General features: G+C 35.8%; 1 protein-coding gene across 1 annotated transcript in view; it reads left to right on the forward strand.

Annotated features, from left to right (window-relative positions):
- ENPEP (glutamyl aminopeptidase) overlaps positions 1-25,067 on the forward strand; it is a 76,448-nt gene that overhangs the window by 46,317 nt on the left and 5,064 nt on the right. Inside the window, exons 11-18 of the mRNA XM_006191298.2 lie at positions 2,026-2,105; positions 10,349-10,485; positions 10,598-10,653; positions 17,287-17,437; positions 18,450-18,523; positions 18,622-18,726; positions 18,815-18,985; positions 20,880-21,020. Of these exons, the coding sequence (XP_006191360.2) occupies positions 2,026-2,105; positions 10,349-10,485; positions 10,598-10,653; positions 17,287-17,437; positions 18,450-18,523; positions 18,622-18,726; positions 18,815-18,985; positions 20,880-21,020 (915 nt within the window). The remainder of the gene's footprint in view (positions 1-2,025; positions 2,106-10,348; positions 10,486-10,597; positions 10,654-17,286; positions 17,438-18,449; positions 18,524-18,621; positions 18,727-18,814; positions 18,986-20,879; positions 21,021-25,067) is intronic.

Genomic DNA, 25,067 nt, shown 5'->3' on the forward strand with positions numbered 1-25,067 from the left:
CCTTTAAAAAATGAATCTGATACTCTTGAATTTTTGATAACATATAAGAAACTCTATCATTTCATTTACGTAATTTCCATTTCTTTTGTACTCTCAGATCTATTATTTTGCTCAGATTAGATTAGCTCCTGTAAGTGATTCCAAAACTGTCAAGTGAAATAGCCTCAACCCTCTATCTGTTTTCATCTCACCATACTCTTACAGATGTCAGAGTAGTATTTTTCACACAACCTTAGTAGTATATCTTATGCCTACTTTCAGGCACAGCCTAGTCCCGGAGACCAGGCATCAGAGGAGACAGTGGAAATGTGAAATCCTGACTGTGCACATAGGGCATCCAGACACTGCACGCTCTGCTGCTTCAGCCAGGTGGACACTGGGGAAAGATGAGGAGGAGTGAGATGCTAGTCTACACGGTGACACCAAATCAGCAGAGCAGTAAGAGAATGAAACCTGTAGGTAGGATGTGACTTACAAAAAAAAAAAAAAAGCTTGTTTTTCTGTCTGTTGAGAAGCTACAAGGGATGATGGTTCTTAGGTTGGCTTCACTATAAGCAGACCCTGAGGTGATCATTCAAGTGAAAATGACTCATTAGGAGGTGCTTCTCGGAAAGGCTGGTAGGGGGTTGGGCAGTGGGACATCAAGCAGCCAAGGTGCAACACCAAGCAGGTCCTGTCTGGGGTTAACTACCCTGAAGGGAAGGGAGACAGTGCTACACAGAGGTCTTGGGAGATGGGGCAAAGAACATTCTCATGCTCACCTATCACTGGCCGAGGGCTGCACCCAAGGATACAAATTTCCAGAAACTTCTGGATTTCCTTACTCAGGCAGCCAGAGGGCAGTCCTCTGATAAAAAGACCAAGGTGCTGGCTGTTGGCAGGGAAAGCACATTGGAATCTGGGATGCACAGAAATGACAGAGATTCAAGCAGATAAGGATGGAGTACTGAGAATGTCTCCTATAGGAGCCAATGAACAGTTTATGTATTGGGTCTATGAAACTTACAGCCAAAAACATTCCACTGCAATAAAATCCTCCAAGAGAGCTAGTAAAAGCTCAATTTATAAAAACATTTTAGTAGTTATAAAACAAAGGATTACTTCTTTCATGTAGATGGCAAATATATATTCTTCCTGAATTACATCAATTTTATTATATCTTGAAAAGGAGAAATATTATTCTCCCATTCTGTTAGGGACTTGAATGGTCACAGATGAAGAAAAACAAGGCCAGCTTTGAGTTGAAACCCAAACACAGATTCATCCTCTCTTTAGATCTCCTGTATTTTCTGACTGATGAGCTACGATGTGAGAACAATCAAAAAGACATTTAAGACCTCTTTTATGAGCTTTTAAGACTACAATGTTAAGTATATATTGTATCAAGACACAAAGCCAAACTCCTCCCCCTGCACCACAAGAAAATACTAAGCGGCTGAAGTGAACACTAGAAGCCCCTGAAACCTGCTTGCCTGATGAATTTTCTTTACACCACGCTAGTTCACATGGTCCTAAATAGGAGATTTTTAAAGAGCACGAGATTTAAGGGATGATGGTGGTAGTGTCATTTCAACATGATTTCTAAATGTGTTATGTCCTTCACAGCATTTTAAGATTGTCTTCTGAATTCTAAAAATGCTTTGTTTTTTGACAGAAACTACAGCATATTAGAGTGTGTGCAAGCATGTGTGTAACTGCTCGATTTTATTTTATAATGTGTTATGTTTGTGCAGTATCTTTATTCCAAAGCTTCGAGGCATTTTATTGAAATAATCTTTTTCATCCTTAGCTAATTTTTTGATACAAATTTCCAAATTTTAGAGATTTATAGAAATTGAAAGCAATTATGTACCCTACTTTATCACAAAAGAATACTGTATTAATTGTATTAGTTATATACTATACACTGGACAACCACTTATGAGAAAAATATGCTTTTCTATTGCTTTTTAATTATTTTTTCTTTGGAAATATTTTCATTTTTTAGTAATAAAAGCTAAAATTTTTCTTTCTAAAAAACTTTAGTTACACATGGAATATTCCAGTTAAATGGACTGAAGATAATGCATCAAGGACTACATTCTATAATAGGTCAGAAACAGGAGGTAAATATCATCAATTGACTTACTTCTTCTTTGAATTAATGCACCACATTAAACGAATACAAGCATAAAGAAACAACAATAAATCTGTTAACTAATGATGTAAATTTCAGCTAAAAGAAACCTCTTAAATAATTTATTGATGAGTCCAAATCTTTATCTACAATATAATGAGAACTTTTCTACCTTAAGAAACTCTTTTTAGTGATTTACCATGACTGACACAATAATAAATACCCATATCCATAGGAGAAGAGTCATATATCCAATCATTGGAAGATTAATGTATAAATTTTTTTCCTTTCTTTCCCCTCTTCCCCTTTCCTCCCTTCTTTTGTTCCTTTTTTATTCCTTTCTTTTTTTTTAAATATCAGATAATTAAGCCATTGAATTTCTTAAAATGTTATGTGACAAGCCTGGTTTTTTAAAAGCTGTCATTAAATTAAAGCTATCAATTTTTCAAATCAGCAAGACATCAGAAACTTTAATGACTCCAAATTACCTTTTCTAAGTTGTAAGTTGTCACTGGGAGCTCAAGGCACTCTATATATGTCTGTAGGCTTCCATCCATCCACTTCCCTGAACAAATTACTTGTAACTTGCCTGTGTTAAAATTCAGCTGTGACTGTTCAGCTTACTTAAATCAACTGGAAATATATTTCTGTATTCCATCTCCACTGATTTGTCTTTTCCTTTCTTGAAAAATTTTAGAGTTATATAAAAAGAAGGAGACTTTATCACATGCTCTTTACTACAGATCACTGAAAAAATAATTATTAAGGCAGGTTTTAGCAACTGCCTCAGAAGAATCCTGCTTTTTATACTTTTGCTATTGTCTTTGTTTTGTGTTTCAAAATCATTTATCTAACACAAAAGAGACTCTTCTTCGACCTGTCCCACCAAGACCTGGTTTCAGAACAGCACTTGGCATGGACGTTCACTCGTGGCTTCTCAGGGATAAAAGCATATCACCTATCCTTTATTTACATATGCTCATTTGCTCCTGCAAAATATTCTAAAATAGTAATTAATTTCCTCTGGCAAGTAAATTTTTACTCTATTTCCAGTAGATTGTTTTCTAAAAATGGCTTTATTGATGTATAACTTGCATACTATGCAAATCCCCCAATTAAAATGTACAATCCAGTGATTTTTTATTAGATTCACAAATATGTGTAACCATCACCACAGTCAATTTTAGAGCATTTCAATCACCTCAAAAGGAAACTCCATCCTCTTTAGCTGTCAACTGCTCTCTTCTCCTACACCCCCAGCCCTAAGCAACCACTAATCTACTTTCTGTCAGCAAAGATTTGACTACTCTGGACATTTCATATAAATGGAATGATACATGTACATCTTGTGACTGGCTTCTTCATTTGGGCTGTGTTTTCAAGTTCATCCATGCCATAGCTTGTTTCAGTACTTAATTGCTTTTTATTGTCAAATGATATTCACACCATATTGACATACCGCCTTTCGTTTATCTATTCATCAGCTGATGGGCATGTGGATTGTTTCTACCTTTTGGCTGTTATGAATAATGCTGCTATAAATATTTGTGTTCAAGTGTGTTCAAGTTTTTATGTGGATCCAGCAGGGTTTTTTCAGCTTTGTTTTTTTTTTTTACTTTTATTATAAATTATTTTGTGGTTTTTAATTTCACTATAAACTCTCTCAGCTTTGTTATTGTCTAGGTAAGACTCCTTTCTGTTGCTTTTACAACGAAACTTTCTCTTACTCATTTATGCTAACTTTAATTGATGTGGTCAGCAATTCTCCTGAATTCTTCTAGAATTCCTAGATCAATGCCCTTTTGTCTTAATATTTTATATGGGATAACTTTGTGTTTGAGTATTAAGCTCCATCTTTTGTGATCTGTCTTCTGGTTGTTTTCTTAGGAAAACAGAGAAGACCAAAAAAAAGGACACTTAAAAATGTGCAATCGTACTGGTAAAAGGCATAATGAGGCTGGGATTCCCTTGGGAGGTTTTCAGTGGATTTGGTTTAAATATTAGTACATATTTTCCCCATTGGTCACCATTGGTTAATTGAGGGTTGGAGGAATGTCTGGAAAGCTGCTTGATTTGTTGTTTACAAATTTAAGAGCATGAACAATTTATGTACACTAACACAATCTACCCAGCAGTTTCATGAAATGATGTTTCCATAAAAATAAATTTCCCAGATAACTAAAGCTTATTCAAGTGCTTCGTAAAATAGATTTCAGAAGCAGAGGGCTCTCATAGCAACTCTCTACCCCTCTGTCATCACTTTTAATACATTTTTTTTTTTTGCTATAACTATTGACTTTATCTGTCTCTCTCCTCCCCATAGAATATTCCTTGAGGAAATGGGGCTTAATTTTGTGGTTGTTTTGTGGTTGTTCCATAGTTCCAGAAAGTACATAGTAACTGTTTACTGAATGAATCAATGAATGAGGAGGTTCTAATGTCCACAGAGCTTTGATGACAAACCTATCTTTATCTTCAACTTCAGATTCATGACTGGTCACTTAGCCAGAAGCAAACTAGACATCTCCTCTTACTTCAAAGTGCCTGCTCCATTTTTAGGCTATGCAATAAGTTCCTGTTTCCTGTTTGGGGAGATCTTCAGCTCCTAGCTCAGAGCACAGATTACCAACACGTCCTGAGTGTACTGAATGGGCAATCAGCTCAGGTTACCAGCCCTAACTCCCTTCTCTCTGTTTCTTTGGTGATTCATCAGTTAGAAATTTCCCAGGCAATAGCGGGACTTCCCCTAAGGTCTTTTATTTACATCTGTGTTGCACATGATATTTTAGACATGAAAACAATTAAGCAAGTACTTTATAACAAAAGAAGAGGACCGCTATCTCAGATGCTTCTCTGGCTATTCTAACCCACCCTGGATAATCTCTCCTCAGACTCTGGATAGTATATTTTATGCTAGTAGTTTCACCAATCCTTATTCCTAGTATAATTCCATAGACTTTAAGCAGCATCATGGTTATTTAAGATTCATATGCTCATGCATATGCATATTTATTTTTAAGTAAATTATAAGCCCCTTGAAGACACAAACTGTACATCAGTCTCCTTGTCCTCTGCTCACCCTGCTCCCAACAAGGTGCCGTGTACATCCTAAGACTTACTGAGAGTTCTAAGTCCTTGCTTAATGAAGGCTTTTCTGCCTGCAGACTGCTGTGCTTCTGGAGGTTGCCTGTATATAGTGATGTCTCTATCTTTTAATACCAGCTACTATTTTGGCTATTGTCAGTGCATCTACATTTAGTGGTATACCACCTTTTTGCTTTTAATCTGCTGCTTTCTAACATTTAGAAGACTTGTAGAGTATTGCATGCTATCAGATAACCAATGTTGCTAAAACATAATATTTTAAAATAGCAATTTCTAAGCACATAGGGTCGAAAAGAGGGTTTAGGGCTTAGGAGGTGGTATAGACTATGTGATGACTGTTTTAACTCTTTCAGATTTGAGGATGCATTCTAGACGGTTTAGATAACCAGATTCTAACTATCATATAAATAAGATACTACTAAAGCTTGATGATAGTTATATTTAAATATTTCATATCAAAATAATGATGAGCAAGTATTTTTGAACTTAATAGCAATGAGAAAGAGAGAGAGGGAGAGACTTTCTTCAGTCTCCTGAGTCTCATGGAATATTTGGATTTTGATTGGATCATTATGGATTCAGTTTTGCAGATTCAGAAGCTCATTTTGATCAATTCATCCCTGGTCAACCAAGTCTTGGAAGACTTATTCACACAAACCAAACATCTAAGAATGCTAATTGGTTAACTTACACAAATAAAAACATACTGGCCAAGGTGAATCAGAATACTCACTTCTGCTAATTAGGTATCTCTTCCAGGAAGAAAGTTTATTTAATAAGGGTAAAGAGAGAGTTAAGGTAGGTCAGTTATTTTAGAGATGTCATCAAGCTGTGATAGCTTTGTATACTGCATTAGCCAGGGGAGTCTGTTCATAGTAGATTCCATTTAGAGGCTATTAGTAGTAGATGCAATAAAAGTTTCTTATTCATGCAACAATCCAATGCAGGGGTTCCTGACCTGCCTTCTCTCCTAGGTAGCTCACCCCTAAATAATGACTTAGAATTCCTGTCTTCTTCCTTCTTATGGCTTCACCCTGCCCCCCCCCCAATCTTGGATTCCTCTACTGGATCTTTTGCATCTGACCAGAAGACAGAGGAAGGACCAGTCCTAGAAGTGTATCTACTATTTCTACCTACATTTTATGTCCAGTTGTCAATCATATGTTGCCACCTAACTGCAAGGGAGGCTAGTAAATATAGTTTAGTTGTGTACTCAGGAAGAAAAGGGAACAGTATGGTAAATAACCAACAGGTCTCTCCACATGACACTGTTCTCTATAAGAGTAGACCTATCAAATCATCTGTAACACATGTACCAGCTCAGCTGGGCACCTGCTTCCCTAGGCAGACTAGGGACACACTGACAGATCTTCACTATCAGCTCAACCACTGCCAATGATAATCCATCATAAATCACACTGCATTTTTCCCAGATTCCTGCTTATTATATACTACATATTAACCTTCCACCTTTTTTTCAGGGAGATTCTCTAGGCCACTTGCTGAGATTTAGATAAGACTCGATGATTATTACTAACACAATAATTAATACTTTCTTCATTCACCACTTTTATGCATAAAACTAGCAAGAAACACAAAACAATTTATCAACTGGTAGAGTACTATGTGGCCACTAAATCTATATCTTCATATATATAAATATAGTGAAATTGCAAGGTGTTTATAATATAATTTCAAATGAAAAGGATTACTAACCATTAAAACACTAAGGTTCCACTATATGCTTTGTGTGTTTGTATGTGCATATATATGTAAGATACACGCACACACGCACACAGAGAGAAAGATAAAAACAGCATCAACTGGTGGCGAGTAATTTTTATATTCTTCACCATGCTCTTTTTGTATATTCCAAATACATATTTGGAATCATAAAGAACATACACTACTGTTATAAACTGAAAAAAACTTAATAGTAAATGGAAAAACAGAAAGCAACATACACCCTTACTTCTATGTGCCACCTGGAACAGGCATCAGTATTTTAGTCCTACTTACTTCACTGTGTAACTAAACAACCCAACAGCATTTTGTTGTTGACAACTGTTCTGAGAGTAGCATGAACTTGGAAAGTCCAGTAACTACTGACTTCCTGGATCTCAGCTTCCTTATCTATAAAGTGAGAAAAATCACAGTAACTCTAGACAGGCTTAACTAGGTATATATAAAGCACACTAAAATACTGCAGTATTTAGATGGATTGCCAGGAACTTCTCAATGTTATTTATATTTGCTTTGCTATTTATAGAACTGAAGGCATATCCCCTTTCATAATAATGGAGATAGCTACCATCTGTTGGACACATAACTATGTGACCAACACTTTACCTATGTTATCTTATTTAATCTTCACAACAGCCCTGTGAGGGATTTTTATCCCTATTTCCCTAATGGTGAACTGCGATACAGAGAGGTCAAGTGATTTGGCCAAGATCACACAGCTAGTAAGTCATAGAGCAAGGATTGTATCCTAGATCTGTCAGACTCAAAAGTTCATGCTCTTTCTCCTGTAACATATGGCTCCGTACTTAGCAAGAGGCTCTCCTCCTGATACAAACATTCAAAGTGTATGGCTGCCAAAAGATTAGCTTCCTTTCAACAACTTGTCCATGGGAGAATGACAAAGAAAGATAAATACTACATGAGTGAGGCAAAGGTTTACAATTTGTCAAGAACCTACTCTGAAAGTTCCTAAAGAAACTTATTGTCTTGTTGAAGAGTTTACTCATATATTATGAAAAACTACTGTGTCCTGGATATCTTCCAAACCTTGTGAACACTTCCAAAATTTAAATCATCTTTCCTCCCAAACTGAATCATCTTCCTCTATTCTGCAATGGCAACACCATTACTCATCCAATCATGCAAGCTATGTTCCCCTCCTCTAACCGTTCACATCAAGTCAGAAAAAGGATGGTGTTGATTTTACTGGTGATGTGTCTCTTGAATATATCACTTTCTTTCTATTTTCATCTTCTCCACATTAGTGTAAATCCTCATTCTCTCTTGCCCTAGATTATTACAGCACTCTCTACAATCTCCTTCTAATATATCCCCCACACCACCATCAAAATTATCTTTCTAGAAACAGGCTTGAGAATAGTATTTCTCTGCTTAAAAATCTCCTCTATTTCTACCATCTCTCAGAAGATAGACTTCTTTTTTTTTTATTGAAGTATAGTCAGTTTACAATGTTGTGTCAATTTCTAGTGTACAGCACAATAGTTTAGACATACATATACATACATATATTTGTTTTCATATCTTTCCATTATAGGTTACTACAAGATAGTGAATATAGTTCCCTGTGCTGTACAGCATAAACTTGATGCTTATCTATTTTATATATAGCAGTTAGTATCTGCAAATCTTGAACTCCCAATTTATCCCTTTCCATCCCTTTTCCCCTCCACCCCTGTAACCATGTTTGTTTTCTATGTCTGTGAGTCTGTTTCTGTTTTGTAAATAAGTTCATTTGTCTTTTTTTGATTCCACATATAAGTGATATCATATGATATTTTTATTTCTCTTTCTGACTTACTTCACTTAGAATGACAATCTCCAGGTCCATCCATGCTGCAAATGGCATTATTTTATTATTTTTTATGGCTGAGTAGTATTCCATTGTATAAATATACCACAACTTCTTTATCCAGTCATCTGCAGATTGACATTTAGATTGTTTCCATGTGTTGGCTATCACAAATAGTGCTGTTGTGAACACTGGGGTGCATGTATCTTTTTGAATTAAAGTTCCCTTTGGATATATGCCCAGGAGTGGGATTGCTGGATCATATGGTAAGTCTATTTTTAGTTTTTTGAGGAATCTCCATACTGTTTTCCACAACAGCTTCACCAAACTACATCCCCACCAGCAGTGTAGGAAGGTTCCCTTTTCTCTACCAGTCTCCAGCATTTATTGTTTGCAGACTTTTGAATGATAGTCATTCTGACTGGTATGAGGTGATAATTCATTGTAGTTTTGATTTGCATTTCTCTGATAATTAGTGATGTTGAGCACTTTTTCATGTGCCTATAGAAGATGGACTTCTTAACACAGCATGTGGCTCTTCACACTGAAGCCCCATTTTTAATTCCAGCCTCATCTCCTATTTACCAATATCACTTCCCACACTGTCATTACATTAAACTATTTGGAATTATTTTAATACACTAAGTTTTCCCATAACATTATTCAAATTGTACATTGTCCACGCAAACAAAAGAGTATATGAGTTAAAAAGTACAGGAGTAATGCCAACAAATACTGGTCATATCAGAGAATAGCTGTTATTTTAAGGGAGTAGCTTTTACTTAAAACATAAGTCTTTGTTCCTTTAATGATGAGCTTCCAAAATCTATGTACTAGAGTCCTATGTACATTCTGAATGCCTCTTTAGAAAGAAAGCTAATTTGGTAAATCCACTGATGAAAAAAACATTGATGCAATCAGTTGAAATAAGGAAATAAAAAACTTTACAAAGATAAATTTGGGGGAACAAGGATGAAATGGACTACAAAATCAAGAATGTTGTGTTTGGATTTTAGTTCTATTGCAAGCCTTCTTGACATTTTAAAAGGGTTACTGACTCTCAAATCATTGTTCTGCTTAGCAATCGCCATTTCCATCAATTTGAATGTTGATTTTAATAAACAAAGTATTCTTTTAAATGTTTACATTTTTATCCCCTCCCCAGGCTGCCCCAGTGAACATTCTTTGGGTAATTAATCCATCATGATTAAGAATATATGGATTAACCCCAGAAGGCACGGACTTCTCTGTATTTAAGCATTGTTTTCTTTTATTTATTGAAGGACTGACAAGCACAGAATTATTTCATCCATAGGACAAGCTTCTGCCAGTAAGAAGTATAAGTCACAAATTAAAGGACACTTATTTACATTACTTATTGCTTTCTCAGTGACATGTTAAAGTTAGGCAACTAAATAAGAATTAGGCTTTGGAGCTTTGGATCCAAATCAAACTTGACTCCTTGAGCTAATATTTCTTTTCTATTCTTTCTTTCCTTACCCTCTGGGTCTAATTTCTCTGTGCTTACAGTATGTGCAAACATGTTTCTCATTAGTGTTTATTTACTACCACAGGAATCGCTTTGAACTCTCCTAATCCTAGTGGAAACGCTTTTCTCAAAATAAACCCAGATCATATTGGGTTTTATCGTGTAAATTATGAAGTACCAACTTGGGAACGGATAGCTATCAATCTTTCCAACAACCACCAGGTAAGAGTAGCAATGGTTGTGAGTTGTTTTATTTTTGTTTTAGGAACAGAATCTTAATGATATTAATTTTCAACACGTTTTGTTTCTTACCTCTTTTTCTCCCTCTTTCCAGGAATTTTCTTCTGCTGATCGTGCAGGTCTTATTGATGATGCTTTTGCCTTGGCAAGGTGGGTTTTGGAATGAGATTACGTCGTTCAAAATACTGTGGATTTTGTAATAAGTCGTTTTTTAAAATGAGTTACAACAAAGTTTAACTATTATAGTTTGAAATAGCCAAAGCCTCAATTTATGACATTATTCTTTCCATTAACTTTCTTAAAACTAATATGAGCCTCATAGCTAAAACACTGATACCAGTTCTTAACATGCACAAAAACTCACCTACTCTAGGGACTGACTTTTAGTAGGGTTTGTCTAATCAGTCCTTGAACTAATTAAGAGTGGCACTTGCAAATGCTCAAAAGTACACCTTCATAATTTGATTTAATAAAAAAACAAACTATATGTTTCATTAACTCAGTTCTGTGAATCCAAGCCCATTCTAAGATTTTACAGCTAGAGTTGTCAAATCTGGTTCAGATCATTGGGGTAAGAAAAATGAGACACGGCATTCTAGGACTGATCAAGAATTAAGGTACCCTTTAGGAAATTTGACTTCTTTCCTCATGGCCTGAAGGTAACCTACACTTAGGAAAAAAACAAAACAAAAACAAAAACATAACCTGCACTTTGAAAAAATAATCAACACAAATTGGGGTAACGTAAGAGTAGTAACCATAGGCCTTTGAGTTTCCCTTTTTTTCCCCAGTAGTCTAACACCAGTAATTCAACAGGTATTTTCTGAATTTCTGGCACCTTTGTAGGAGCTAAGGACACAGCTGACTTGCTCTGCTGGCTTTGTAGTGGCCTCACGTTAGACACAAGTAAAGTACCAAGAATGAGATGCTTCTTCCTCAGGAAGCCTCATGGCCCCTCTGTCTGGGTTAGGTGTCCCTTGTATGAACCCCAGTATTTTTCATAAACACCATATTGTCATTGCTTATTAACTATGCATCTCACCCACCAAACTGTAAAGTTTGTGAGGGCAGACACCCAGATCGTGTTCCTATTCCCTTTATCCCCAGCTCCTAACTGTGCTTGGCCCCCAGTAGACGCTCACTAAACATGAGCTGAATACATGGCTGGAGGGATGGTTTGACAGCACTAGTGGCATGGGAGAACCCTTTTACAAAGACTCCCTGCATACTATACGGGAAGTCAGAAAACCTTTGTGACATTTTTTTAAGGAGAGAATGTATAGGGTTAAAAGACAGGCTCCTGAACCAGGTTAAAATCCTGGTTCTGTATAACCTTGAGAAAGTGTCTTAACCTCTCTCTGCTTCAATTTCCTTATTAGGAAAATGGAGATGACCTTATAAGACTCTTGTGAGGAACAACTGAGACAATGCACATAGAGGACTCAAAACATTGTCTGGCATTAGGAAGTGCTCAATAGATTGTATTAATTGTCCAGAATGCATGCTACCATTGATTAGTAGCATCAAAGAACCATTTAGAAAAGCTCTTCTGAGTTTGTAATCTAGATTCCCCTTGTAGGTAATAGACAACCTGATTCTTTTTAGCGAATCTCCAAATTTAATCTCCTGCATATATAACAGATTTTATTTCATTATATTAGTTTATCAATCATTCATTTAAGAAATATTTACTGAGCACCTACTCTGTACCTGGAACTGTGTAGATACGGGAAATTAAGTGGTAAAATAAGATGATCAATAATTTTAAAACATAAAAGGACCATTTAGATTTGGGGGCAGGGGGTGGGAAAATCTCCTGCGAATGCATCATGACCTTTTCCAAAGATTAGCATCTTGGATGTTAGAAATTACACAGAGCTGTAATATTTTTATAGTTTAATTTCCATCAAAACACAATGGCAGACAGTTCTTTTGCTTTAAGAAGTGAAAACCTCTTGAAAAGCTTTCTCTGAGGAACTGTGTATACAGCAGATAACTCACACAATTTAATGACTTGCTCGCATTTGCTCAGCCCGTTGGTCATAGACTTATAAAATTTTGAAGAGCTTCAGAAAGGAAGAAAATGCAACAAATCCGAAAACCAAAGCACATGTAACATCACACAGCAACCAATCCAGAAAATACCTGAGCTGTCACCTGCAGTATCACCTGAGCTATTAAGTTATCACCTAGTTCCCTTCAGCAACTTCTTAAGTTGGGGGAAAGGGACTCAGAGAGAAACAGACCTCACCTGTGTTAGTTGGGGGGGAAACAAAGCAGAAATGTAGTTAGATAGGTAAGTGCCTGTGGTTGAATCAGAATTTACACAGTTCTACTCTGTTATTCAAAAAGAAATGTAACTATTATGTTTCATCAGCAAGACTAAAAGGACAGATCTAAAAATAAATATATTCTTGATTCCCCTGTCCCCAAACTTGAGGAGATGGTACTCTTACTGCCCGGGATGGAGTATCCAGCTGGGCACATTTGTTGAAGATAAGGAGTAAAAATTCATCCAGTCATTTTGAGTCCCCCAAGCAGTCTCAGTTCAATTATATGCCCTCCCTGGTAAAACCCTCAAAGTTTACAGCTTCCTTTAAAGTTTCTCCCAGCCCCCGGCTCAGGCTAGTTTCAGGCCAGCCACCTGCAAGGGAGCAAAGTGCTTGATTTCCTTTCCCTTTTGCTGTGTGGAACTTGTACTTCTTGCTGTGCTGCCTCTGATTCCTCCAGAGTGTTAAGGCCAGGAGGGCAGGTGAGGGGAAGAAAGATCCTGACATGCTGTCTACTTTTGGCCCTCTCTGAACTTTGTAGATGTTTAGCACGGATTCTTTTCCTTGTGTGATGCTTTCACGGTTTATGGGCCATCACCCATTCCATTGCCAAGGATCTTTCTCCTGCAGTCTCTTTGAAGTGAGGAAGTGAAAACCTTTGAACCATATCTGGTCCATAGGAAGTATTCATATATTCTTTCCCTGATAAAGTCTGGAAGGATGGACTACCTCATGCAGTCCTGTCTCTTTATTCTGAGGTCAGGGCAGCAGCCAGCCATAGTCTTTCATCCTTTAGATTTCTTGGGGTATCAGACGCCAGACCATTGTGCCCCCAAGCTCCAGGATACAACACAGACAAAACTCTTCAAGTGGTCCCATTAAAGCCCCCTTTCTAGGCTTGATGTGAAAGAAAAAGCATCCTACACCCCGCCACCCACTGTCCCACGAGAGGAGAGCATGTCACAGTACCCTGACAGTGGTCTCCAAAAGCCCTCTTCTAAAATGTCTTCCTCTCCCCGTCAGCCTCTCCAATCTTTTTAATAGGCTGGTGGTGGGTTATCAGCCAGGGGCCACAAAATCCTGTTCCTGACCATGTTAGTCCTGATTTGGTTGGAGGGCCTGCACTTTGGAGTGTTTGCCAAGGCTCCTGGTTTGGGGGCCTCGCCAGAACTAAGACTGAAAAAAACCTTTTTGTTCACCTGTTACAGTAGTTTTTCTCCTTTTCAATAGCTTATATTGTGCTCTGCAGCCCACTGTGTGCCAAAGCCAGGAGAAGGGTGAGGAATAACATAAAGGAAAGCAGAGAGTGCTGGCTAGCAAGCCTATGGATAGGGGCAGGAGTCTCTGAGTGAGGGGGGAATGGCAGAGAAGATGGCTTAAAAGGTCACCTATGCTAACTGTCCAAACAGACCATTCGGCAAGGCTTCAAGGAGCAGTAGCTCCAGTGATACCGAAGGTGAGGGCCAGGGCTGGAATAAAGAGCAGCAAGTGAACATCAGCCACACCACGATCATAGACCTCTAGGCACACCAGATTTACCATTTTATAGGTGTTTATGGATCTGACCAGAGCACGATGCAGAACTGAATAAGCAACTTTTCCTATCCCCTTGTGGACTGCCTTTTAAAAGAAGGGAGAAGTAGAGGAATGGGAGAAGACTCCAAAATGGACCTAGTTCATTGCAAGGAGACTGTTTTAAGCCAGAAATCTGAATTTAATTAGCAACTTAACATCAAGAAACCAGACACAAGGGAACTTTTCAACACTCTCCATACCACCTGGAGGCTTTGCTGAAGAACGTGAGACCATGGGGTCAGTTCCATCCACCTAGCCGCCTCTCTCAACCATTTCTAATGTCCCATTCAAAAGCCATGTTTGATAAGACACTATGCTTAACTCAGGCTTCTTTGATAAGGACTGTGCAGTCTTTCCAGGTCACACCAGGAAAGCAAAAATAACCCTTTTGCTTTAAGATGCGCTAACTTTTTGGATGTCTCAGCTCAAGATAGGGGAGCAAGAATTCCCACATAAGACCTCTTTTGTTTTCTTCTTCATAGAGTTTTGTGGGAACTTGCTTTAAGTTATAGCCTCCATCCTCTCTACACTATGGATTATAGGACAATTCTAGGATTTAAGTCCCTCCAGCTGGACTGTTACTATAAATGGAAGATTACTGAATAAGGAAAATTCTCAACCAAGCCTCGCTTTCAGAGCAGATATTTGTCTATGGACTTAACAAATGGAGTTCGGGACTCAAAGCTGAGAAAGAATACTGTCTTAGGTTGAGTTCCATCTAAGCAGAGTCCAAAATGGAGGTTGCTGTATGTGTGGTTTGTTGAGAAGAGTACTCTCATGAGACAGGAAGTGCGAGAAGCAGGATGGGACATGGAACAGAAGGAAAAAGCTGAGCAACAACATGGTCTCAGCTGGAGTCCAGCATTGCCAGATTCCACTAGGAAGCCATCCACGGAACTTGAGGGAAGTAGGCTGGCAATCACGTTCCTTAATCAGACAACTAACGGCCAGGGGTGGAGGTTGCATAACCTTTTAAGCAAGATGGATGTATTTGGTCAAGGGCTACTCTCTGAAGAAGGCGCAGCTGTGAGCCAACACAGCATGGCAAGGGGATCTGGGAAGGGCACTATAGATGTCTTTGTTCTGCTTAGTAACTTGAGAGAAATGCAAATTCTTAGGTCCTATTCCAGACCTGCTGACACGGAATCTCTAAGGATGGGGTTCAAGGTTATGTGATTAACAGACTTTCCAGGTGTTGCTGATTTATGCTCAAACTTGAGAATCATGATTCTAAACGATACTGCTCTTCCTCAGAAGTGTCCAGTACCACTGAGCAGTGGGTTGGGGCTACAGAGTAACACTATTTGTGGGAAATGAAAAGTGCATCCACTTAATTCTCAAAATATTGTCTCTATAATAACCAGCAAAAATTCACTCCCAGTCCAGTATTCTGATCATGTGACTCAGACTTAAAGAAAACAAGTGGTACCAAAGTGGAACGATTACATAACCATCAAGTGTGTTGGAAAAAGAAGGGTAGGATACTGATCTTTCAACAGTTAAATACATAGTGGTTCATCAGGTACCCTAACCTTTGGATCACTGGATTACTTCCTTACTTCTACTTATGCTACCTCACTTAGCCAATTCTTTGTCCCTTATAACCAATACCTGTTCCTTCTAATCTTTTCACCTACCATAAATGTGCAGCCCACTTGGGTTCTGACCAAATTATCTGTCATTCTTTCTAAACTTTCATTAGCCTCTTCACTAATCTGATCTTCAGAGCAACAGCTATTCTTCATAAGTATCCTAAGAAAACACTGACTGGACAGTTGCTGTTCTATCCATCCAGGAAAATAGAGAATCATTAAAATTAGAAAATTCTCAAGTTTCAAATGCCAGCACAAAATTCTATAATTTTTCACTCAATAAACACTCTGAATAAGACACTACATTTCTCAATATATTATTTATATTCTTATTAAGGGAGGCCGAATGCTCCAAAATAGAAATCCTTCTAAATAAGATCAGGAATTGAGAAAATAGAAGAAATCAGCTCTCTGAACTAAAAACAAACTCTGTATCATGTCACATTAGTACAAATCATATGATGCCAAAGGTGTTTATTCTTATTTCTCTCTCCAATACCAGTTCATCCTCTAATCAATTGCTGGGAGAGAAGTCAAGATATAATTACATCATTCTTCATTCACAAAATGACTTCAAACAGAACAGCACTCAATGCATCAGTATTGCTAATTCAGTAACTTAAAGGTCTTACTTTATTTCAAACTTTCAAAATGTAATTTGGAAAGACAAGATTCCCATCTAAGATTCTTTCCGAAACCCCGGCTCAATTCTGAGGAATAGCAGATTTTTCTGAGAACATCATTTCAAAAGGTTCTAGAATCTTTTCTAAGGAAGAAGAAATTGGATTCTTTAAACTTTGAAGTGTTAGTAGTAACTTCATTTTTGAGGAACAAAATCCATTTTTATTTATCAATATTACTGGGAAATGTATAAAAAAGATGTTTTCATGGGGAACACAAGTTCAATTCGAATGTTTTAAGCATTCATGAAAACTTTATATTTCTTATTCATATCAAATGTAAAAAAATCAGTAAGATACACTTATAATGGTGCATTTGTATATTATAATGAGCTTGTGAACCTAAAATTTAAGTTTCTACTTGTCAATACTAACCATACAGCTAAATGGCTTTTATCTGAAATTTTGCCTTAGCAATTTTTCAAATGCACACCTTAATGTTCTGTCTTCCCTTTTACTACTGAATGTACAAAAGCACTAATACATCATTGTGAACAGACCTCTTTGATTGGGCCTCAACAGTAATGTGTTTTCTTAATTGTTTAATGGGAGGATTCTCATTAACACTGAAGTCTACAATCCCTATATTAGTACTTACAGTCAAAGGAAACTAGTCTATGGTTTTTAATTAACTGTGGGCTTTTTTTTTTTTTTTTAATTTCTTAGAGCTCAACTTCTAAATTATAAGGAGGCTCTGAACTTGACCAAGTATCTCAAAATGGAAGAAGACTTTTTACCATGGGAGCGAGTCATTTCAGCTGTAACCTATATCATTAGCATGTTTGAAGATGATAGAGAGATATACCCTATGATTGAGGTACGGTTAATGCCATATCTTATGAAAGTAGATGTTTAGCCATTAGCAGGAAAGTTTTCTGAAAGGGAGCTCCTGGGAGATACAAAAGCATATCTTGTCTTCCAAGTGGATTAAAAGGAAATTACAATGACTTGACTCATTAAACCAAAGAGATGCTATTTTTTTTCAACTTAAAATGTATCAGTATTTCTGGTTCAATATACCACTTTAAGGTGTATTTTAGTGTTCGAAAGAATACAATTAACTCATATTTTACTTAAAATAGATAACATTTTAGACCACAGATATGAACTAGATCCTATTTTAAATTGATTTATCTGTTAAAATGAATTTATTCTTATCAAAATGTAACACCATTTTTCTGTATTCTTACTGCTGTTAATTGTACATTGAGATTTTATTATAAGATAGTCATCCTAAATATTTTTCTTGGCTTTGTGACTTCTGTAGCACTTTGGCAGGACATTTGTAATTTTAAACAAATTCTGGATTCCAATTTCTAGTTCTTCCACTTTCTTTACAAAAGAATTTGGGACAAATGGTTTCATATTTGTGAGTCTTTATTTCCTTTGTACATAACATCAGCACTTGGCTGCCTATGGTAATGTGATAGTGAGGATCATATAATATAAATGTCCTCTGTAAGTCCAAAGGCAATATACAAATACTAGTTAGTATTATTTCATCAATACCTGAGCAATCTTCCTTAGTGCAGCAAGTATGTCAGATGTTTTTCTGTTTATTACAAATGTTAACTAAGAAGTGGAGGTTAAAAGGGGCTTACCCAAAGCTCTATAAACCATTAGGGAGTGATCCAGGATGTTTTTATCTTTAGAAATAAAGTAAAATTGCAATGTGATAAGAACTGAATACATCCCTTGCCTAAGGACAGGCCCAAAGTTCTCTAAACTTGTAGGGGAAAATATTACAACGGTGAGCTATAGATTATAATAAACAGGAGACTTAATAAATAGTATATTATTACTCATTGTGCATGGTGCTTTTATTTCAGAAATACTTCCGAGATCAAGTGAAGCCCACTGCAGATTCTCTGGGATGGGATGACACTGGAGACCATATCACAAAGTTATTTTTTACCTTTTTAAAATTAATATTCATTTAGTGTTTGTGTTAAGACATGTTGAAAAGTGCTTAAGGCCCCAGCTCTCTGTTTGTTATCTTAGGTTACTCCGTGCCTCTGTGTTAGGGCTTGCATGCAAGATGGGAGACAGTGATGCCTTGAACAATGCTTCCCAGTTATTTCAGAAGTGGCTAACTGGGACTTTAAGGTGACTGTTCATCATTTTTTCATTTCTAGAAGACTTTAAACTGAGAAATGAGGAGTTAAAATCTCTGAAACACCACTTCTTCTTCTAGTCTTCCTGTAAACCTCAGGCTTCTGGTATATCGGTATGGAATGCAGAACTCTGGCAATGAGACTTCATGGAACTACACTCTTGAGCAATACGAGAAAACTTCATTAGCTCAAGAAAAAGAAAAGCTACTATATGGATTAGCATCCGTGAAGAATGTTACTCTTTTGTCAAGGTAAGTTGGAGCTTTTTAAAAAATTATATGAATGGTATTTGATTATAGGTCTCAGTCTCTTTAAGATGCTAATTAAAGTATGATATGTTTCCAATAAAATCTATTTTAAAATTATTTGTCTAGCAAGAAACAAAATATGCATGTAAGAGTGGCTTAAACAATAAAGACATATAATTGCAAATGAAAAAATTCTGGAAGTAGGTAGTTTCCAGTTGTGCACAATGGTTCACATTTTCTTCTAGGACCTAGGCTCTTTCTCTTTCTTTTCTGCCATCCTCAACATGCTTGGATGTCTTAGGTCTTCCAGAGCTCCAAACATCTTGTCTTCACATAAATATGTTCAATGGAAAGGACTGGAGCAAAAGAGTTCCTCCTCATAAGGTTCTGCCTTTCATGCTAAGAGGTCAGTTATCTCCACTTCCTCTCATAATCCAGAACTGGGTCACCCTGGATCATTCTGGGTTATAGTCTGGGCTGACCACTTGATCATTTGCCAACTAGGGTGAACTTGAATTCCTTTGACTGATTTGAGCCAATCATGATACTCTGAGGCGGGGGTAAGAGTCTCCCTTCCCTAGGATCAAGAATATCTTGATCCAAGCCCAGAACAAAACTAGTCTCTGTCAGCAGAGAAGGAGTATCTGTCACAACATGCATACACACACACACACAAAGGTATTTACATTCCACTCAGAAGGTACAAAGACTGCTTGAAGCCTATCTATGAATCTTCTCCCACTCCACAACTATGCCCCAAATCAACTAGCTTTTGCCTTATGCATTTTTTGCTTAGTTATGGTATCTGAGTTACTTACTTCATTCATTTAACCAAAACTTATGATGTCCTTTCTATGTCTATCGATTGTAGGAATAAAAATAAGTAATAATGATATATATCTTTGAGAAACTTATAGGTTTATGGGAAAGGCAGAATATAAATAGTAAATTACAATGCAGTAACCAGTTTGAAAGAACTACCAGAAGCAATTTGCTTTTACTTAGCAGGGTCAACAATACACTTTCACCATCTTGCCTCAGAGCTATATTCCAATTCTCCTCTCTGCCCTAAGATAGTCTGTAAAGAATTTGATCATCTCAACATTCCACAAAACATCATAATTGATCCATTACTTTGATGGCACTGTGCTGATTGTATATGGTGAGAAAATTAGCCAGTACTGAGATGCCTTACTAAGATTCTTGTGAACTAGAGGATAAAAGATAAATTGTACAAAATTCAGGAGCCCACTCTAGTGCAGTTTCTGAAAGTCTAATGGTCTAGAGTATATTGAGATATTCCCTCTTGGTACAGCCATGCCATAAATTTAATAAAAATCTATTGATTTTATTACTTAATTTATCTTGGACTTATTTGCATTATACTATAATTTTAGCCAATTAATCTAATCATATAGACTACATTAGAAAGTTGTTTTTTCCAATCTAGGGAACAGCAAATAAAACTTAACTGTTACCCCATATAAATATGAGTATAAGTACTTTCCTTTAATTTACTGGTTCCTTTTTTTTAGTTTAATGGGATCACAGGTAAATGGATGAACTACTTCTATGCAATAAATACAAATAATTTTTTGAAAATTAATAGTTAAAATTGTAGGTTTTAAATTGTCTTTAGTACTTCCAAAATAATTTAATTTTTAATGTTTCTATAGTTTACATTTCACTAGTCCTCAAAATCATAGGTTGTTCTTTAAAAAAAGTTAAATATTTTAGAAAATATTAAATTGTGTTCTATCATTTGTCTTAATTAATTTTGTCAGTTGGTGACTCAAGAATTGAATTACTGAAATGAAAGCTGTGTCCTATTGGAATTTAGCAAAGGGTGAACATTAAAAGTTTATTTTGAATTATTTTTCTGATTGGCTTCTCTTAGGTATTTGGATTTGCTCAAGGACTCAGATCTTATTAAAACTCAGGATGTGTTTACAGTCATTCGATATATCTCATACAACAGCTATGGGAAGACTATGGCTTGGAATTGGATACAGCTCAACTGGGAATATCTAGTCAACAGGTGGGATGATCAAATAATGGTTTGTTATTCTCCTTGATATCATCTATAAATTCTTCCTTTTTCTCTTTTCTGTACTTTCTCTGACATCTTTACAATATTTGAAATGGCATATTACCAGAGGTAAAGGATCAGGGTATTATCCTTCCAGGGAAGCAATACACTAGTTAATTTTAGGCATAATTCCTTTTCTGGAAAGTAATGTTTCCAACTGACCTATAGAATTCTGAAATCTGGAAAGATGCCTAAATCACATTATTTTTCATTTGGTTAAAACAAGTTAATATAATTCTGTTTAATGTGCTAGCACCTAGCATAATACCAGGTACATGTTTCATTCTCAATTAATTTTTAATGAAAATTAAATAAGAACTTCTGGACCTGGATTCACATTAGAACCCTATATCTTACTGAGTTTATATAGATAATAACTTTTACTTCCCTTAACCAGATAATTAAACTTTAAATATTCTGAAACTTTCTTTAAAGGGAATTGTATTTCCCAGGCAATGGCAGTTTTAAAATGAGAAATAGCAAGGACAAGAGATGAGCAAATTAGCTTAAGAGATGCTTTCCTAAATTTCTTACTTCTTCAGCCCCGTACAGAAGAAATATTGCTACTCTTGGCCCTGATCCTCTAAATTTACTGCTTATTTCCATTAAAAAGGTATTTCTTTGACAAAGTATAAAATAGAATATAAATTATATGTCCCAAATAAATGTGTAAACATTGACCAAAGACCTATACCACCTGTAATCCACACACCAGGAAATGGCTTCTGTCATCTCCTTCTCATCTCTCCTATCTCCCCATCAGCACTGCCTACTAGATAATGACCACCTTATCAGAAATACTAACTGCAAAGAAAACTTTTATTTCTACTCTATTTTCTACCCTACAATTCACCAGTGTGCCTTTATGTTCATTCACATTTCTTATCCTTCTGAGATCCAGATTATATCTCTAACTCTCAACCAAGACACCCTACATTGCTTTTTCTTATTTGTGATAAATTTTTGCCTCTTCTATTCTTGCAATGATTGAGTCAATCTATGAAGATTGATTGGCATGCTTGTGTGTGTGTGTGTGTGTGTGTGTGTGTGTGGTGTATATATATGTTGTTTTGTTCATCTGTTTATAATTGTTTCAATAAAATGTTTAGTTTAGAATTAAATCTACCTATTGAGAACATGTTGTTATTTGGAGATAATAGTTCGCATTATGCAAGGTAGTACGAAAGATTTTGAAAGATGTATGTCTAATGTTATGTACTGTATATTTTGTTTTAATTGAAGACTATAAAACTTTTTTAGTATATGCAGCAAGAAACCTATATAGATGAATAACAATGCTTACTACAAAATTATTGTGAAAATATAAGTAAATAATGTTCTGTTTTGTGTAATAAAATGAGCATTTCCTTATTGTTTATTAAACAGAATACTTCTCAAGGCCTACTTGAGTAACCCTGGTGTGATTTACTTCAAACAATTCACGTTTCATTTTTAAAAATTAGTTCATTGTTATACTTTTTAAAAAATTAAGAATTAGGAAAAACAGATGTTACATTGTCATGAAAGTCATGAATTGCTGGCCTTAAATTAACCTATTAGAACGAATACTAAATTTTTTTCAAGAAAAATAATTGATAAGCTATTTCAAGTACTAGTTCCAAAACCCTCTCCCAAGGCTTTTAATATTTCTTCAGAGCCTAATGATCTAATTCTCATAAGGTATCATTTCAAATAGACTCAAACATAAAATGACATACTAACCACATATCAGACACAAAAAAACGCCCACTATTATGGTCAGTTTGAACAAATATCATTTCCCCATTAAAATTGGATATGACAAATTAAACAGAAATGAGCCAAGCACTTTCCAAATATTTCCACACTCTTAAACATTTTCCAGACTTCAGAATGAGTGGTTTTACTGCCTCTGTTTCTGAACAATTTATTGTCATCCTAAAATAAGTAAGCATGATTTTATATAAAGCTTTTGTTATGTGATTTTTATGATAGCAGATGGCCACACCACTAATGTCCTTTCTAGTTTGAGACTTCACCACAAAGCTCCAAAGATACTTCAGAAATTATTATTTGCTTTTATTTATTCCGGTAAACTCTTCCATGAAACTGTGAACTTGATAAGCCAGTATAGTGTGGTGTGATAAAGTCTGATTTTAATTTATGACTATGAATGAAAAATTAAGTCAATGGGATACGATTGAAATCATTTAACACTACCTCATAAACAAAATAATTTAATGAGAACTTAAAAGTTTTGTGTGCATCAAAATCATTTCTTTTGGATAACATAATAGTAGGTAAATACTAAGTTCAAGAAGATAATTTTATATAATTACTTTTCAAAATATTTAAGATATAATTAAATCCTTATTTTAGTTTTAGAAGTAATCAGTATGATAAATATACAGCATATTTCCTCTTAAATGGTATACTTTATATGATATTGGTTTCTTGGGATGAATATATTTTGTTTTTATATTTCTAGTATTTATACAGGCAGTTGCAGTTTGTGTTCAGTATATTCATTGCTAGTTTCTACATATATTCTTTAATTTTTAGTCACAAAGAACAAAATAGAGGAGGAATATTATAGGAATTATAGAAAGTCACTGGAAAAATTGCTTTCTTACCTGTTACAACAGATTTTCTTTGAATCTATAGAGTATCATTACAGAAACTTAGTATGATTTCCTTCTTTAAAGCCTCCATTTTCTTATTATAAAATGGGTATGTACTGTTTTGTACAAAATGCAGATAAGCAAAAATAAGGATACAAAAGTCACCTATAATTCCACAACCTAAAAATAATTCCTATTGTCTCATTGCTGTTTTCCCTTGGGTTATTTTTCTATGGCTGTTTATTTATTTACAGAAATGGAATCATATTAGGCATATGTTTTTATAACTGGTTTTTTTTTTCCATGTCATCCTGTATTGTATCTTGTGGATATCTTTTCATATCTTTAAGTATACTTCTTCAATGTTATTTTTAATGCTCAGTCATATTTCGATGTATAGATATATCTTACTTTATTTAGCTGATCTCCATCTGTTGGATAATAAAATTGTTTCAAACTTTCCACTGCATAAATAATGTATTGATGAATAACTTTGAAACTGAATCTCTTTGAATGACCTTGACAATTTCCTTAGGATACAAATAATACTAAAATACAGCTATGTTAAAGGATGTGTTCATTTTTTCTGATAAATGTTGCAAAACTATCACCCAGAAAAAAAATTTTCTGTTAATTTTGCCTATTTTTCCACCCCTTGCCAATACTCGGTGCTGTCATTTAAAAAACATCCTTACTAATTGAGTACATGAAAACTGATATGTCATTTTAAATTATAATTCTTTCATCCAGTAAATATTGTGGAGCATCTACTATGTGCTGGGCACAGCACTTGGCAGTGAACATACAATAGTATTCAAGGTAAATCAGATCTGATTCTCTGTCCTCAGTGTCCTTAGTGTTTAGTTATGGACATCAATATTAAGTAAATAGTCACACAAATACATGTATACTTAAAGCTATAATAACTACACATAGAAGAGGTTCAGGGCACTGAAAGAGTAATGTAGAAACTAACCAAGTCAAGAGAAGTTGGAGGTTAAGGGCGTCCCTAAGCGAGTGATGACTGAGCTGAATTCTGAAGGACAGGCAGGAGTGAATTAGATGAACAGTAGGTGAAACATTCCTGGCTGAATGCCTACTATCAGAAAAGAGGAAAGATAAGGACCAAGCTTTTCAGGGTCACATCAAGATTTGGGCTTTTGTTCTAAGAGCAATTATTAGTCACTACAGGATTTAAGTAATAAAGTAAAATAATCAATTTTACATCAAAAAGAAAGCTCTGATGGTAAAGTACAAACTTAGATGATGGCCAGAGTGAATCTGGGGAAAGCAATTAGAGAGCTATTGGAGTAGTCCCACAAAACAGTGGTAGATTGGACTATGGATGTGATGGTGAAGATGAAGAGATAAGAGCAACATTCAGAACCTGGTAGAT

Source organism: Camelus ferus, chromosome 2, assembly GCF_009834535.1.
Source record: "Camelus ferus isolate YT-003-E chromosome 2, BCGSAC_Cfer_1.0, whole genome shotgun sequence".
Classification (NCBI taxonomy): domain Eukaryota; kingdom Metazoa; phylum Chordata; class Mammalia; order Artiodactyla; family Camelidae; genus Camelus; species Camelus ferus.